The following is a 19,417-nucleotide window of genomic DNA, read 5'->3' on the forward strand; positions in this document are numbered from 1 at the left end:
AGGAAGGAAGGAAGGAAGGAAGGAAGGAAGGAAGGAAGGAAGGAAGGGGAAGGGGGAAAAGAATCCTGAAGGCTTTCTAGTACAGGATAATGTCCACAGTCCTTTATCTGGGTGGGAGCAGGAAGGGTGAGAAACAGTGAGATGAGCTGCTACCAACATTTACTGCATACAGCTCTGTGCCAGGCTCTTCACACATTTTCTTTAACACCCACAATCTTGTTCAGCAGGTACTATTGTTTGCATTTTAAGAATAGGAAAACTGAGACTCATCCAATTTGCCCCAGGTCACACAACCAGTAAATGATAGCTTTAAAGGCCCTTTGAAGTTGAGTCTGAATCTATCTTTCCAGTCTTATTTCCAACATGTCCTTACCCCTGACATCTGCTTGCAATGGAAGTTTTAGCCACACAAGCTTCTTGCTTTCCTGGGATACACCACATGCTTTACACACCTCCATATCTGTGCACATTCTGTTCCCTTGGCCTGGAATCCATTTCTCCAGCTCTCTGCCTGCAGCTGTTATTTGCAAAGGCACAGTTGCAAGATGTGCAGTAAGTGCTACTAATAATAAGGTACTTAGGTTTGTGAATAGCTCTCTTAAAAACAAAGAGAGAGAATTCAAGGTCAGAATTCAAGGTCAGAATCTCAATGTCTCTCTCAGTGAGTGACATTCTAAGCTCTGTGGAGTGGGTCAGAGAGGTGAAGACCCAGCTGACACACTGAGAAGGGGTGTAACCTGGGGCCTGCTGTCTTGTCTCTGCTATGGCCAGTAGTGAGCAAAAATGTGTGTGCTTTGATCTTATTGTTGCATGTATCTTTTACTGAAAATTACTGATAGATGCAACATTAATAAGAACATAAGGATAAATGAAGAAGCACATGTACGAATCTACAGGTATATATATTGCATAGGAGAAAGAGACTAGCAAGGTTTTGGCCAGTAAAAACACATTAGCTTCAATGACCAAATCAGAGTAAAATTTACAATAATATTGATTATAAAATGTTAAGCATGTTGAAAACTCTGAAATTCTATGACTGTGAATTTATCATTTCTGTAGCTTTTGTTTGCTCGTTTGAGATGAAGTTTCACTCTTGCTGCCCAGGCTGGAATGCAATGGTGTGATCGTGGCTCACCACAACCTCTGTCTCCTGGGTTCAAGTGATTCTTCTGCCTCAGCCTCCTGAAAAACTGGGATTACAGACAAGTGCTACCAGGCCTGGCTAATTTTGTATTTTTAGTAGACATGGGGTTTCTCTATGTTGGTCAGGCTGGTCTTGAACTCCCAACCTCAGGTGATCTGCCCACCTCGGCCTCCCAAAGGGCTGGGATTACAGGCATGAGCCACCATGCCCAGGCCTGTAGCTTTTTTTATTATAAAAATGCTTTTCTAAAAAATTCAAATATCAAAGAGGGTATAAAGCTTTAAACAAGTTCACCTTCTCCTCAACTTTTCTTGCCTGGCCTACCCAATTCCTGTAAGGCATTCACTGTCAAAAATAATATTCATTTAGATAGTCTCTGCTCATATTAATATTGCCATTTTATACTACAGCAGTAAAGAACATGGGTCCCACCTGCCATGATCAGAATCAGCTATTTTATTATCTGAATGACACTGGACAAATTACTTAACTTCTCTAATTCTCAGTTATCCCACGACACAGGCAATACATTAAACTATACAAAATACTGTTGGGATAATTACATCATCTAGTACATGGTATTAATCATAATTAAACATACTTGATTATCTTGTTAATATTACCTATAGTAGGCCGGGCATGGTGGCTCATGCCTGTAATCCCAGCACTTTGGGAGGCCCAGGCTGGCAGATCACGAGGTCAGGAGATCGAGACCATCCTGGCTAACACAGTGAAACCCCATCTCTACTAGAAATACAAAAAATTAGCCGGGCATGGGGCGGACATCTGTAGTCCCAGCTACTTGGGAGGCTGAGGCAGGAGAATCGCTTGAACCTGGGAGGCGAAGGTTGCAGTGAGCTGAGATCGCGCCACTGCACTCCAGCCTGAGTGACAGAATGAGACTCTGTCTCAAAAAAAAAAAAAATTACCTATAGTAAAACTCTGAGGGCAAAAAAAAAAAACCAGGGCCCACTAGGAAAAAAGGTCTATATTGTTTAAAAAAGCCATATTTATTTTTTCTTACAAAATGGTTAATTTTAGATCCATAATTTCATAAACACACCATTATATAGTCTTTTATAAGTAGCAAATTAATAAAAGATAGAGCTCCTATGTGTTAAATGTTTTATTCCCTACAAAAATTTGTGTTTTCACCAAAGCCTGACTCTGCCTATAGGAGCGACTCATACAGAATTAATGAATGCCACATATCATTCTTACCATGGCAGAAAACAGGTTGAGAGAAGCTGGCTTGGAGAACTCATAGTTTGAAATTCAGCTCTGACACCCTTTCCTCTGAGAGACATGTTATTAACACCCTCGACAGAGCTTATTGTCTCCATCTGCTCTTCTTTATAGAAAAGACTATTCGAGAATTAATTAAAGGCATTTGTATCACAACTTTAAGTATTCTTGGCCGGGCGCGGTGGCTCAAGCCTGTAATCCCAGCACTTTGGGAGGCCGAGACGGGCGGATCATGAGGTCAGGAGATCGAGACCATCCTGGCTAACATGGTGAAACCCCATCTCTACTAAAAATACAAAAAACTAGCCGGGCGAGGTGGCGGGCGCCTGTAGTCCCAGCTACTCCGGAGGCTGAGGCAGGAGAATGGTGTAAAACCCGAGAGGCGGAGCTTGCAGTGAGCTGAGATCCGGCCACTGCACTCCAGCCCAGGAGACACAGCAAGACTCCGTCTCAAAAAAAAAAAAAAAAAAAAAAAAAAAAAAACAACAACTTTAAGTATTCTACTGTCTTCTCTTGTAGATCAAGAGCTCCCTGAAAAGGAAGGACCTTGACTTTGTGTTTCTCCAACCCCCATTGAGACTACCACTTTCCATTCTATGGTGCTCCATCAACCATTGTGCAAGGAGCATTGTTTGTGATGCATTCCCCTGCAATCACATTTAGTATGTATTATGGATAATTTAAAGATAAATTCCCCCCAACTTGTCATGTATTTTAAACATAACCACTAAAGGTCATTTTCCTCTCATTTTTTTTTTCTTCTTCTTTTTTTTGGCCAAATCTTACCCCCAACTTTATGGTGGAAATAATAGCTAACTCAGAAAACTGTTCTTTGGCCAAGTTAAACAACAATGCCAGCAATTCATGTATAGTTGAGTTATGAAGGTCAGATTTTGAAATAAATGCAGATTTTGAAAGACTATGTGGGGAAAAAAGTGCTATGAGTACAAGATGCTGTGGATATGGAAGCATTTACAACAGAAAAGAGTACACTGAAGCCTTTAGCTGGCTATTTCAAGGACTTTTAAAAAAGACATATAAGAACTTTCCAAACAGTTGCTGTTTATCTTCATGACAAATTAGCAGTTTTTGTCTACTCTGTTTGCTTCAAGAAGTTTACTACTCCTGATTATATATAGATTTTACTTGGCATCTAGCTGATAGAAAATAAAGCTATAATTCAAATAGGAGAGTACAGTTCTGAGATGTTTTCACTTGAATACACAATAAGAAAGCTTTCACTTTATGTTCTTTCCATGTCTACTCTCATCTCTGGTCTTCCGGGCAGAATATCCCGAGTTAACTGGCTGACCAGCCACAGTCCTGGGCTTTCCAAAGGTACTCTTTGCCCTTCTCCTACCCCCATTTAAAAAAATATAACCAACGAACATTATGTTTTGTACTACAGAGTTACATCTCTTCCGGCACACTGTAAGCAGCCTCGGAGCAGGGACAGCAGTGGAGCATCATGCAGCCTCTGCATGAAACTGGCACTGGGGAGAACAATGTTTACTTTGCCAGCAGGGATGGTAGTAACTGCCATTGACATTACGTCCAACAGTGTCACTTTGTAAAGGTAGTTCCTTAGCTATTTAAAAAGTTATGTACCTTTTATAAAGACAGTTCATTCTACTTTGTAAGAACACTATTATACTACTCATTGAACTTTGTATTTATGAAGTTATCATGAGTTGTTATATACTTAGATATGTTTATTCTCATTTTTAAATGTCAAGGTAAAAATATACATTACTATAACAATAAAATTGCAGATATAACAAAAAATAAGATGCAAAAGATATGAAGAAACATCACATCGGCTGAAAAGAGCTGGACTCTAGTAAACTGGCTGATAGCTGATTATACTGATTGCTGCAGTCGCTGGACTGCATGAGCAACCTTGGAGAACATGGCTATTAAAGAACATAGTGCTTTTCATAATGTACCATAATTAGTATCAAATTTCAGATACATAGAATACATGTACACAATTTGCTTTATATATTTTTGCTTTTAAGCTGTCAAGCAGCGTCTAGACCTCTTGTGGACTGCCAGTGTGGAAATCATTGTTGTAAGACAGCATTTCTCCCTTTTAGAAATGAAATATGGGGTTGAGCTGGGACTCTACACTCAGATCCTCTGGCAGCCTGGGCTGTACAATTCTACTTTACTACGCTCTCTTAATTGGTGAAATATTAGCTAATGAATATCTACTCATCCTTCCTTTCACACACAAATCCATGAATGTAATATTATTCCCAGTCCTAACTTCTTAGAGTAGAAAGACTTGTATGGTGATGTATAACAAAAATAACCCTTTCAAACTGAAACAGAAGATATCTGTTTGTAGTAACGTGTAATAAAACAAATTCCCTTCTTTCTGAAGACCAACCAATTATTTGTTTGCTTCTGTTAGGTGAGCCCTAATATCTTCAAGTTGCTTTATGATATTTGTTGTTAATTTTATGTTAAATTAACATATATTCTGAGACTTTCTGAGTGATATCCACAATAGCCTTTGATCCCATAAATGAATACTCTTGCAGATTAAAAAAACCCAACAAGAATCACTGTCTTAGAACCAAGTTATGCATTTAGATAAAAAATTATGTGGGAAGTGTTTCATAAACTCAGTTCTGTAATATAGTTGTTGCTGTTATTGTTGCTATTACTAAGCAGTTTATTTTAAAAGTTAATTTAAATTTAGCTTTAATAACAACATTTTAAAATTAATTTTAGAAACTAGCTGTCATGGCCAAAGTGGTTTGACTCTTGTGTTAAGGTAATAATGATGATTTAGAGTGAAGGTTTTTTTTTTTTTTGAGACGGAGTTTCGCTCTTGTTGCCCAGGGTGAAGTACAGTGGTACGATCTCGGCTCACCACAACCTCCGCCTCCCGCGTTCAAGTGATTCTCCCACTTCAGCCTCCCAAGTAGCTGGGATTACAGGCATGTGCCACCACACATGACTAATTTTGTATTTGTAGTAGAGACAGGGTTTCTCCATGTTGGTCAGGCTGGTCTCGAACTCTCAACCTCAGGGGTCCACCTACCTCGGCCTCCCAAAGTGCTGGAATTACAGGCACGAGAGTGAGTGCTTTTTAATCATTATGCCTTCTTCAGTTTACTGTCTTCATTACTATGAGAATGATCAGTCATTTTGGGCTCAGCTTCCCAACTGAAGACATGGCCAACCTCTCATCTACTTCTGGCAATCAGCATTCACATCTCTGTCATTGACTGTCGCAAGACTTTGGCCTGGCATGTTTGAAAATTCCATGGCTGTGGAGGGTGATATGGTAATCTGGTAGATCTGATATTGTTGGACTAATTTTAAAATAGACCATATAAAGTTCATATAAAAGCCAGAGGGAGGAGCTAAACTGGAAATCCTGGCAAAATGAGTTGCTCAGATGCTAACAGTGCTGGAATGGACACGTTGGGAGCAATCTGTGGTTTTGGCCGTTTCCTCCTGAGATTTGAGTGGAAGTTTGGAATAGCCTCTAGTGACCCACGTGTTTTAATGAAGACTGTATTTTCTTTCATAAATGACACTTTCTTTCTTTTAGTCTCTCTGTTTTTAAAATGTATTTACTAGCAATCAGAAGTGGATTCTTCTCACCTTTAGTGCTTCCATGCCAGCCTGGATGACAGGAGCGAAGACAGTCTCATTTTCATTAGAGTCTGCAAACATGTCTGGAATCTGGTCCAACAAACTATAAGACATGAGTAAGCAAAAGGTTTGAAATGTTTAGTATATTTTAATACACTTTAAGCATTAAATCACTGACATTTCAAGCCTAAACACATACGGTATTTATTTGACACCAACACCTATAGGTAATTTTCCTTAGGAAATGATATCTTAGCATGGCTTGGCACCAAAATCTATGATTTGAATGGAACATTTACAAAATCACTCTTTGTAGATATTTTTTCTATTCACTGCATTACTGATCTCTTAGACCATAAATTCTTGGAACAGTGGCTATATCTTCAGTTATGACCATCATCATTAATACATTCATCCACATATGGGAAATATCTCCCTTGCAATACCTTTCCAGAAAAAGAGGAAGAACCGATAGGGTTGAATGTGAGTATTTAAAAAATTCTTTCTCTTAGATACTGGTCTATATTTTAAAAAGACGGACTTAACATAAATGATAGAGTTTAATAATCCATGTCTTAAAACCCCCTTGCTAATGATAAAACAATGTATGAGTGAATCAAAACACGGTGCAATGAAAGACAGACACCTGATTTACTTTTAAATTATAATACACTTGATATTTACTTATGAATCACAGATTGAGATTCTTGATAGTTGACAAGGAAACCATCCAACAAAGGAACAAAGACTTCTCCAACATCAGTCACCACCATCATCTGAGGCTGGGCCAGATTACTCTTCACATTAAAGAAATGGAGAACTTTGTTATATGTGATAAAACCCACTCGAATTGCAGACATCTCTTCTTGCTCTTCCCTGTAAGGAAAAAAAAAAAGTTTTTGAGATGCTTTATAAATTTAGAATGAAAAGGAGATTTCTATCTGAAATTCAGTAAGTGTGTCTTCTATAAAATACATAAAGGCATGTTTAAAGTTTTTATCTTACTTTCTGTTACCAGGTGTAAACAATACTAGTCATGGCAATGGGGGATAGGAGTTATTACAAAAATAAACTGATAAGGAAAAAAATCCTCAAAATTCTAGGTAAAAATCATGTAAACACTTGTTCATATTTCTGTAATATATTTATTTTCAATCTATAGAAAACAATAATGCTTTTTTCATGAATAAGCTAGGCTTATTACATTCCTTATAAACAAGGCTCTCTCAAAAGTCACCAGAAGGTCAGAAGAACAAATGGAATATTTGAAGCAAGGGATGAGGAAGCCACACTCATATTACTAAGAGGACAGCTGCTTTTACTGAGAAAACACTTGCTCCTCTTCTCTGATTCTTTTCTTACACATCAGAGAATCTCAACAGAAAACAGGCTAGATTTGGGGAACTATATACCTTATAAACATGTAGTATAAATATATAAAGTAAGTTACATTTATAAAATGACAGTGTAATTGTTATTAGGTGACCATTTATGATGGTCACGGCAAAGCACTTTTAAAAAGCTCCAAAGCTCCAAAACTTTAACAAAAAGTAGATTTTCTTTTTTAAGGAATTCCAAAATGAGGCCTTAGTATTCTAAGTGTAAAGGCATGAATGCTGTCATTCCAGTCTATAGTCTATAGTAAGTACATTCAGAATTTCATGGTCTGAACTTCAGTTTCATGCTTGCTGAGTGCATTGTACAGTCTATTTTTCTCTCCTTTAAAAGAAAACACCTAGATATTATTGATGCCCTTACTAATTTTCAATGGAGAATATTATGTAGTGCTCAATGGTTAAGAGAAAGACACAAAACATACATGCCACTTTCTTTGACCATTAGATGTTAGCATAATTTATTTTGATTAAAGGACAACTTTCTTGAAAAGGAACCTGGTTTGCCCAGCTTCTAAATTTTGTATATGGCCTAAAGAGTTACTCGAGTACAAGGGAGAGGAAAATGGAAGTATCTAGATGGAAGTATCTCAAGTTCAAATTGCTGATTCTGCTGCAGACTTACCAATTTCTTTGATATGTCAACAGAGTACAGGCTGATAAGGTACTGACTCTGAACTGTGTTTTCTTCTCTATTTCCTTCACTAACTGAGGGTATTTGTTCTTCACTGGGCAGTTTAAATAGATTCTCATAATCCCTTCCAAAAGCACTTGGAAACTGTTTATATTCTGGACACTTGCAAAGCTTTCAGAAATGAGAATCCCTGTTCTTTCTAACTACACATACACAGACACACACACACACCTCAATATCCTAAATGGTGCAACTTTATGCAACTAACCACTATGTTATACTGCATCCATGCTCACCCCAACCCCTACCCGATTCATTTGAATCTTACTCTTCAAAACCAAGTGCAAATTCTTCCTCCTCTGTGAAATCTCCCCTGATGCTACCAATTAGAAGTCGTTTCCTCTTCTAAACACCTATAAATCATTCTCATTGGGCTCTTAGCATAAGGTACCTTTTAGTAAACATTTCATGAATCCCTGACTACATGCTAATAAAGGGCAGGACCCAAAGCTTATGTTATCTGTCCCCTGAGGGTCGAGTACAATGTGGGGAATTCGATATTTTATTGAGGATGATTATAATGATGGTGAAAAACTGGACTTGGGCTGGCAAGTTAGAGCCCCAACTGATAACTCAATAGTATACATTTCTTCCCAACTCCAGTTTAGTGATGTCACCCTGATAGTTTAGAACCAGCCTGGCTAGAAGCACTGACACCATGGATTGAGCTAACACTACAAATCAAGGCTTTATTTTATTTTATTTTTTTTTGAGAGCTCTTTTTTTTTTTTTTTACCAGCACTCCACTAGTTAAGCTCCCATTTCCCAGTAAAACTTTTTATGACATTAGGTGAAAAATATCCCAGCAAATCACAAAGGGCTTTTATTCTCTTTTAATAGTTAATTTAGAATCAACTAAGGCAAAAGACACAAAAGAAAATTTACAGAGGAAAATCTAGATTACTATTTCCCATTGGATTTGGACATTTTCAAGTGACGGGAAAGGAGTATCCTGGGATTCACAGGGTTCACTTAAGATCAAAATTAATGTTTTTTAAAAGCATCTATCAGAACATCCTACATTATTGCAAAATATTAGTCCTGGTCTCCATGGGAATTTTTTTTTTAAATTTGTTTGAGAAACAGAACTGTCCTAAAATTTTCTTCAACAGTGTAACTGCCTTATTAAATCATATCCAGAAGAAAACTAATTTTCAGCCTTTCCTTTATATTAATTCTAGACAAGTTTTGTGAAGTTATATAAGAGATTTCATAAAGACTAATACGTTGATGTTCTTTTTTTCAATGATTACTTCTCTCAATGCTTGCCCCATCATGGAATGAACCTGACAGAGCAATACGGAAGACATTAGTAACTAGATGAACCAGAAAATTTTAAGATCTAGCATTGGGAACATTTTAGTTACAGCAGCATTAAAAACAGACAGACAAAAAAAAAAAAAGCCAAATTAACTAAAGAGTTTGAACTGAATAACAGATGAAACCTTTCAAATCTTTTCTTTCCTGTTCCAGAGAAGTCAGAAAAGTCTGGTGACCTTGAGAGGCCAAAGGTATAAATTCAAAGTTAAATAGTAAAGAATGAGGCCTTCCTTTTTCAAAAGATCACCTAATAGATTAACACACTCTAAAATGTTAATCAAGACTTCTGACTGTGCTTTTCAAAAAGCTGTTTGGCAAGTAGATCAAATTGATGACAATCTTACCATTAAAAAAACAAAGTTACATATATGCACAGCCCAAAATAAATTTCAAGGGATAAGAAACAACCAGATTTGTTCTAAAAGATAAAGGAGAAAAAGGTAATTGGCTTGAATAAAATCTTTTAAAAGAGAGATCGGAATAGTGGCAGAGAAAAACCAACAGTATCCTTTCATTTTTTTCTCCTATCTTTACAAAGTCACACATCTCTGCTCCAATGGGAAATAAAGTTATAATGACACCAAAGGAAAGAGTGTGATTTCATAACTTATATCAAAGGCTATTAGCTTCATATCACCAGCATTGATAAGGAACAAGGGACTGGTGAAGTAACTGTCTAGCACAATGGATTAATTTGAGAGAAGGAAAAGAGAGAAAGACCATTTCCAGAAATTACAGTAGTTTTCTTTCATGCTAATCAAGTTCAAAATTCAGATTAAACCAGCCCCATGAGAGAGTTCTGTAATAAAATATATCATATTCAGTAGAAAATCCATACTTCTCAAGTTTCCTTAAGAGTAAGGTAAGGGAAACTACAGTCACAAACACATCTGCAGGCATCAGATGACTTTCTTATGCCACCATCTTCAACTTGCTCCCAGCTCATTCTTCATTTTATAATTTAGTTTGAAATTAACTCGGTGTTTTTTAAACATCCCCACTGCTTTTCCAAACCATCTTTGAAAATATTATGACTTTAGCTTCACAGATACAAACAAAACTACTCCTGGGAGGTCCAGAGTTCGTTTATCTGAGCCTCACATCTCCCAAAGCGCCAGTCATACGTGCAAAGAATATAGAGGGGTGGGGACCCAAAGAGAGCTCTGAGGGCTGAAGCCAACATCCCACCCTCCAGAAAAACATCCTTTTCCAGAACAAAGATTGCTGATGTTCAGGGAGGGGATTGGACACGTAGGGACTAAGTTACAGGCAACATTTCCCAGCCTGTTCGTATTTCCTCGCATGAGGGATGGCATTCTCCCTGCTCATGAATCTCCTTACTAGATGTTATTCCTCATCCTAAACAACTAGCTTTTATAATAAGATAATTTTAAAATAGTCATGTTTGATATTAGTTTCAGGAGAGGCAATAAGACAGAAAAATTAAAGGATAGTGCTAGTTATTCCCTGCTAGTTACTAAATATCTCTCTTAAAAGCTTTTATTCAAGCCAAGATACATTTTTCCTCTTTATCTTTCAAAACAAATCTGGTTGTTTCTTCTCCCCTGAAATTCGTTTTGGGCTGTGCATGTATGTAACTTTATATTTCTTATGGTAAGATTGCCATCAGTTTGATTTACTTCTTTGTATTAAAGCAGGTAATATGCCAAACAGCCTTTTTAAAACACAGTCTGAAGTCTTGACTAAGGTCGAGGGTATGTTCATCTGTTAGCTATTAGAATTAGTTTCCCACCTTTCCTTGCTGCCCTCTTGCAATGGCAAGGAATGTGGTGCATCTCAGGCTGTTAAGTTACAGGACACAGAGGCAGTAAAGCTGCAAATGGGTTGGACAGCTTATCATAAGGGCAAAAGGAAACTGTTTAAAAATCTACCATCTCTGCCATAAGACAACAGTTCGGTTTCCTGTCATCCCTTCGAACTCTGCCATGCTCAGCAACTACTAGTTTCCACTGGAAAATCAATGGTTTGAAAAGTGAATAACACATCCAACGTCTTTTCCACCACACTGTTGGGATTCTTCTCATAATTTATAATGTACTTTGAATGTTTTTTACCATAGCATTTTTTTTTTTTTTACCAGTTTGTTTCCTTTGCTTTGTACAAAAGATCACTCTAACTTTCTAAGGACTCGAAACAATGGTGCTGTTTGATTTATGACTAATTACCCAATGTCCTTATTAGCAAAAAATATCAATTGGTCATTCAGCACTTACCTTCTGGCCAATAAATTAATGAGGCAATAATGTATAAGTTGTAAAAAGAATGACAGTTCCCTTACTTTGGAAGTTTTTCCAGCATGGTCTTCAATTCTTCACATATGAGCTTGACAAGTCCATTCTTTATGTTACTATATGAAACATCAATCATGAAGATAAAGGCTGGTGGATTGGGAGGCTTATTCTTCTATAGGAAAGCAAATACATCACATAAATCGATATAAAGTAAATACATTGCATAATCAAATGTCAATACTCATCAGAAATTCTTGAAAGTTATCAGATGTTTCATTTAATATTTAGGATATAGCATCTGCGGAATTAAATCATTTTTCCAGAATATCTAGAGCATCTGGTTTCAGATGCTATTAAAAAGATAAAAGAAGTTGTTTATTTTTCAGGGTATGACTTGGGTCAGTATTGAATTAGACACTATTATGACATCTAGCACAGAAGGTTCACTTTTGCAAAGCTTTATTATTACAGTTGCTGAAGGGAAAGTACAGAATTATGGCCAGACTTGCTTGTAACTCTCTGCCTTACAGGTCGAAATATGTTTGGCACACTAACAAATTATACTAAAAAAGAGTACACATAATAGTGTTCGTTTTTGAAACTGTAATAAAACTTCATTAACTTGGATGTCACTATTTTAGACTCTTCTTCTATCGGCTCTTTCCATTTTAAAGATATGAAATTGTTTAGGAAAATATAACTGTATACTTTTAAAAACTGTACTATATTTTTAAGCACTGACCTAGTTTTTTTACATATTTGTGGTAACATAGAATGTTAGGCCTTTTGTCTGTTTAAAACAATCACTGTGACATACAGCAGCTGCTATGAAAATGTTTTTTAGTTGCTGGTCCCTTTACTGGCTGGTGTTCAAACAGCTTTTAGGAAGTGATCCTTCAGTTGCATCTTACAAAATATTTAGAAAAGAGGGCCACAGGCAAACAACTCTAGTGACCTACACTACAGAATAAAGAATTTAGACCAACTTAATTTTTAACTTTATAATAAACAAAAATGTTCTAAAATTGTATTGAAACTATTTTAAAATTAGACAACAATGTCTGTAAATTATCTTACTCATTCATTCTATATCCACTACAAGGCTAGATATAACTTTTTAAAACAAAATCCTTCATTTTAAATAAAAACAAATTATAGGACTTAAAAATCATCCTCCTGAAAACTTTTACCAAAATCAGACCAACAAAGAAATGAAGGAACTCTGCTATGTGAATACTTTTTATTGCAAATCATTCCTGATTCACACCTACTTTAATAAATCACAGCATAGACTTATGCTGATTTATATCAGCATATATAATGGATGAAAATAACAACCATTTCCATTAGTTAAACCAAAACCTCTTTGTGACAAACCCAAGTGTGCTATACTATTCTTGTAATCTCTTCTATCAGCATTACCAATTCCTCATGGAATATTTTCCATATCTCCAATTTGCACATTTCTACAGAAATGCTTCACTATAACTGGTTTTTGAAATATTCAAAATTAGTTAATCACTCCTCTAAATCACATTCTCTTCCCATTTCTCTATATGGGAATAACATCACTACATGCCAACTCAAGGCTTGAAAGTGTGAAATTAGATTGGGCTGTTCCTTTTCCTTCAATAACTGAGTCCCATTGTTTTCAGTTTCAGAATGATTCTTTAACGATGTTTTGGCCCATCCCTACTCATAACCATCTGAAAGCTTGTCATCTTGTGCCTAGGTAACTGTCAGGGCTTTATCATTAGCTTTCTTAATCTATTACCCTACCCATTCAATCCAGCTGGCTTTGTCCAGCCAAGCTTAACATGTATGCACTCTATAAAATGCTGGTTTTCTATGCCAGCTTACTAAAACTGCCCTCTTTAAGGTCACTGAACCATCCAGACTGCAAACTACAGTGACTTGAAATAAAAATCCAGCTCTCATCCTAGATCTCTTCTATCTCTTTGCAACTTTAGGCACACCAGACCACTTTGGCTCTCTTAGCTGCCAGGACACTGGAACATCATTTCCTCTCCCAGTTCTCTAACTGTTGCTTCTGTTTTTTTATTTTCTCATCTTTATCCAACTTCTCTCCTCCCACCCACGTCCATCACAGCAATCTTGTTCATTTGCTCAGTTTTAACCAGCACCTCTATATAGGCAACTCTTCAAATTCTCTCTCATCGTGATTCCTTTTGAGCTCAAGACCAGCATTCCAATTAACTACATATCCATATAAAAGTTCTGCCAGCACTGTAGACTCAAAATTTTAGAGATTATGACAACATTTCTCCCACTATACTGGTCTTTCCTATAAGAAACTTATAAAAAAACACAATAAGCTAAAATAACCTGGGCTTGAAATCTCTCTGTCTCCATGGACTTGTCCACCTCATTTAGCATCCACAACCAGTTAATTGTGAAGGCCCATGTGGCTCTTTTAGTTCCAGTAGCCAAATTTAGATCCTCAATTTCTCTTTTTCTATTATTTTTAATTGTGGCAAAGAAAACATAAAAATTGCCATCTTAACCATTTCAAGTGTACAGTTCGGTGGCATTAAGTACACTCACATTGCTGTGCAACCATTACCACCATCCATCACAGAATGCTTTTCAGCTTGCAAAACTGAAACTGTACCCATTAAACAACCTCTGTTTCCTCTCTCCAGCATCTGGCAATCACCATCCCATGTTCTGTCTCTAGGAATTTGACTACTCTACATACCTCATATAGAATCATTCCATATTTATCCTTCTTGTGGCTGGCTTATTTTACTTAGTATAACATCCTCAACATTCATCCATGTTGTAGCATGGGTCAGACTTTCCTTCCTTTTTGAGGCTGAATAATATTCCATTATACATATATACCACATTTTGCTTATGCATTCTTCTGTCGATAGATACCTGGTTGCTTCCTCCTTTTTGGCTATTGTGAATACTGCTACTATGACCATGGATATACCAATATCTTTTTGAGACTCTGCTTTCAATTATTTTGGGTATATACCCAGAAGTGAAACTGCTAGGTCATATGGTAATTCAATTTTTTTTTTTTTTTTTCAGATGGAGTCTCGCACTGTCACCCGGGCTAGAGTGCAGTGGTGCGATCTTGGCTCACTGCAACCTCCACCTTCCGGGTTCAAGCGATTCTCCTGCCTCAGCATCCCAAGTAGCTGGGATTACAGGCGCCCATCACTATGCCCCGGTAATTTTTATGTGTGTATGTGTGTATTTTTAGTAGAGATGGGGTTTCACTATGTTGGCCAGGCTGGTCTCAAACTCCTGACCTCGTGATCTTCCCGTCTTGGCCTCCCAAAATGCTGGGATTATGGGCATGAGCCACTGTGCCTGGCCAGTAATTCTATTTTTAATTTTTTGGGGAATTATCATACTACCCTCATTTTCTCTTAGTTGGACAACTACATTAATTTCTAATGCACCCTTGCCTCTAATATCTCCTCTCATTATACAGACTGCTGTCAGAATAAACTGTCTGATGCTCAATATAGATCACAATGCTACCTTCTCTGAGAACAGGAAGTTTACTGAGTCCTCGGAGCCTAGGACAGAGCATGGCACCACAAAGTGTTCATTAACTGTTGACTGAGTTAATGGATGAATGAATGGAACAACTCCACCTTCACCTTTAATTGTTCTCATGGCCTACTGAATTAATGTAAGTTCTTCAATGGCCTGACACTCAAGACCTACCATGACACTCATTTAACAAACATGTATAAAAACCTAAGAAATCAAAGATACGATGCTGGACCCAGGGGAAAATAAAAAGATAGACTGTGTCTCAAAACAACGTCCCAGCTTTATTTCCCATTATTCCCAATACACGTTCTCCCAACAATTTAAGTGGCTGACATTTCCAAAATACCTCCTGTCCAGAAGTCACAGACTAGTGGGCTTAAGCCAAGAATTTGGCTGGAAAGTGCTTTGCTTGGCATAGTGTTTCAAAATATATTTGAATTTGAATGTGTTTTGAGGGAAGGGGGAATATACTCTGTAATTATCCTGGTTCACGTCACTTCATCTACAATGTCTACCTAGCCCCTAAAGAAATCTGAGTAAATTGTCAATATGTTTGTGAAACTGTTTCTGCTCACTGTTCTAGTTACCGTGTCCAGGCTCACAGTTTAATCAGCTCAAATGTCACTTCCTCTACGAAGCCTTCCCAATCCTGTTTTCTTATGGCACTACGGTTATTCTATTCTTACAGCATTTATCATATTTGAGTTTATATCAAAATTATATACATTCTTATCAGGTCTATACATTGTAAGTACCTTCAGAGCAGGTTTATCATCCTGCTAATTTTGTTATGCCTTACAGCACACAGACAAGTACCTTAGACATGTTAGGCATCTGGTAATGTCAAAGTGAATTAAGTGAAGAAACTACATTTTTGTTCAGAAAAAAAAAAAGAAAGAAAAAAGAAAGCTAACTTGGAAGGAGACTTCACATTTCAAGTACACTTTACATGTAGATATATTCCATAAACTTATTAATGACGAACTCTCAGTTATATGACAAAGCTGAGGCCTTTTTTTTTTCCAAGGCAACTCCAGGATGATTGTGTTAATACTTGCTCATGTATACACAATGTACTGATTAGAAAACAGGGCTTCTGTGGTCACACAGATACGGTTTTCAGTCTGGTTCCATTACTTTCTGGATGTATGGCCTGAAGCTGGCACTTACGCAGTCTCTAAGCCTAAGTTTCCTCAAATAATGATGGTACGCACCACATGGGATCACCGTGAGGACTAAATGATATGATACATAGAAGGAATTTAGCCTACAGCTTGACACATGGTAAATGTTCAATAAATGTTAATTTTACTATCTAAAATCAACATTAAGATGAGCCAAGATGAAGAGGAAAATGTGATTTTGTAATTCCTCTTTCCAAGTGCATGGTGTAAAAAATACACGTACAAATTAAATAAGTTTTTTCATTGTCTGAAAAGCTAAGCCAACTCATCACTATACTTCATTTACATTTTAAATTATAATTAAATTTGAAGATGTTTACAGCATATTTATTATGAACTCTACTTGGAATAATAAAAGGAAGATTATGCTTACAAAAAGTTCTTCAAAATGTACAATTTTTATTTGGTTCCTTGCCTGGCTGGGCGAGATTTCCCATCAATTAGACTTCTGGAATATTTCCAGATAACAGGGTTTGAAGATACTAAGACTTTTGTTCCCAGAAACAGATTTGACTCTCTGCCTAAGTTTCTACTAAAAAAGCATATAATCAAGATCATGTCGCTTTTTTGGCAGAGAACTAGAAACTGAGAGCAGGGTTAGATTTATACTATGGTTGCAAAGATCAGCGAACAAATTTTCCATCATTAGTTACAATGGCTTTCTTACATTTAATTAAAACATTAAATGTTTGTGTGTTGCCCAATGATTCTCCTTCAGTTAACAGCAATTAGGAACACATAAACTGTCCAAAAGTCACTGTATTTTAGGACATGCTTCTTGCCTAAAATAAAGCATCTGTAGCAAAAATATTCCTAAATTTCCCCAAGTATGTTCAGATGTTGCAACATCTTAAACTAATAATGCATTACATTTTAACAACTAGTTCTGTGTAATATATTGCAAAATAATCATATGAAGCAGTAAAATAAATGCAATAAGTTATGTTAACAGAAAAAATTTTAAGGCCCAGTCAACTGAAAAAAATTCTAGTTAGGAAAAATGTTCATTATCATCTATACTCAACAGATGACCGATCCCCTTGCAAACATCTATGAAAGAAATCTGTGGGTCAGAAGCTGTTTTCTGGGAATTGGGCATTAGTAGGCACTCATTTTTAGAACAGAAAATAAGAAAATAAGTTAGAATGACCCTGTTTCTTCAAGTCTACACATGGTGCTTCAGATACGTGCTGAAATGCAAACGATACCCAAGAAGATGTGATTTTCAAATCAGTGAAGAATTTTAAAGCCCTGCAAGGTACCCATAATGGTGTCATTGTGATACTGGACAAGGGAAATGGCTAGTCCTGGGAATAGTGATATCCACAAATTCATTCTTTTATTCATTCCACACACACTGATCAACTCCTATCCTGTGGCAGATAGTGTGGTAAATGTCATAAAGATGACTAGGATATCAGAATCTATGAAGATGGCAGACATGTAAGAAGATTTAAATTCCATGGGGATAAATGCTAAAATAGAGATATAGACCAAATTCTGTGAAAAAACAGAAGTTATAGTAAATAATTACCATGATAAAGACAGAGAAAGTTGCATATGCATACACACAATAAAATTTCAGCCAGGCATTACAGAAAAGGGAGGGGTTTGCCAGCTGGGGTATGTATAGATGTGACAGGAGAATGGAAAGATATTCTGGTCAAATGAACATCTGGTATAAAGGTATGGAATTGTCAAAGGGGCTGAGTTCAGAGTACATTGTGAAAAGTTTTGTATAACTGAAGATACAGCTGAGGTGATAGTTTGGGGGGCAATGCTTAACGGCCTTATAAAGAAAGCTAAATCTTTTTAAATTTAATTTTTTAGAAAAGAAATAACCAGTAGAGGTTTATGGGAGGCAGTGAGTGTGGGGGCGTGTCTTATGGTCACATTATAGAGCAGAAAAATCAAAGGCGAGGATCTCAGCCTGCTGAGATAGACAGTGTAAGGGGGATTCTGAGAGCGCAAACCATTGTGGTAGCAACAGGAGTGAAGGGAGGTACAGAAACACGTCAATAGTCCTACTAACAAGTTTGGTTGAGCTCTTCTCTTGGATGGGAAGTTTTCTGAGACTCTTTACAGAATAAGGGAGGCAGAGGCACCATACGGAACTATTGCATTAAGAACCAGTTATATTCCGTCTGGCAGGGAACAGAAATTATTATTTTCTATTTCTGACACCACATTTCAGTTTTTAAAAATAATCCCTCCAGTAGATGGCTTGGCAGTTGAATCATGTTAACAACCAAGAAGATGGGATCTACGTGTTATGCATTTCTATCACTCCACGGTACCACAAAATGCTTTGTTTGCAAATCAAGAGTCAGTTCTTTACATATGAAAGTTATTCACTTGAATTTAACATCAATGTATAAACACTTGAAGTTCTGGGAACACTTACTCTGCAATAATCCAAAGTGGCAACATATTCATAAGATCCTAGAGATAACTCTGGTTTCTCATAGTGGTCCAGTCTTCTTCCAATGTGGTCCAGATGTTGGAAATAGAATGGCGGAACTAATAAAAACAAAATAGGAAAGAAAATATTTTGTTTTCATAAACAGACAATTTAGTAAGTTCTCAAAATTTATTATGGGAGGAAAGGAGTTAGCATCAGAAAAAATGTATTTTAAAGCTGGAATGTAGCATATCGTAAATACCTACTATTTTAAAAATATGTCTTGGAAAAGAGGAGGGTTCCTCTTCTATAAGTTATTGATGACAAAGAACGTTTATGATTTAGACCATCCTAGAGAAACAGGGTATAAAAGTATTGGTGTTTTTAAGTTGTCACAACCCAAATTCAATTGTCCCCATTTTATTACCTCTTTTAAAAAGAATTCTGACTTTTCTATTTGAATTTTTAATATATCTAACAGAAATAAACATTCGCTATTTGAACTATACTATGAACTACAATATTTATTATGCTTTAATTAAGAGATGTCTTCACCCATGTGGAGTTTGCATGGTAATCTTTTAATGTTTGGGCTTAAGAGTGGAGAGGATTACTGTATTAGGGAAAGACT

General features: G+C 36.7%; 1 protein-coding gene across 3 annotated transcripts in view; it reads right to left on the minus strand.

The window, feature by feature from the left end:
• The window catches only part of SEC24D (SEC24 homolog D, COPII coat complex component), a 111,722-nt gene that overhangs the window by 24,052 nt on the left and 68,253 nt on the right, over positions 1-19,417 (minus strand). For all 3 annotated transcript variants that reach the window (XM_023220037.1, XM_023220039.2, XM_023220038.3), the window contains exons 10-13: positions 18,790-18,905; positions 11,712-11,836; positions 6,689-6,880; positions 6,014-6,107 (exon numbers count right to left, since the gene is read on the minus strand). In XM_023220037.1, the coding sequence (XP_023075805.1) occupies positions 6,014-6,107; positions 6,689-6,880; positions 11,712-11,836; positions 18,790-18,905 (527 nt within the window). The remainder of the gene's footprint in view (positions 1-6,013; positions 6,108-6,688; positions 6,881-11,711; positions 11,837-18,789; positions 18,906-19,417) is intronic.

This window comes from Piliocolobus tephrosceles, chromosome 3 (genome assembly GCF_002776525.5).
Source record: "Piliocolobus tephrosceles isolate RC106 chromosome 3, ASM277652v3, whole genome shotgun sequence".
In the NCBI taxonomy this organism is placed as follows: Eukaryota; Metazoa; Chordata; class Mammalia; order Primates; family Cercopithecidae; genus Piliocolobus; species Piliocolobus tephrosceles.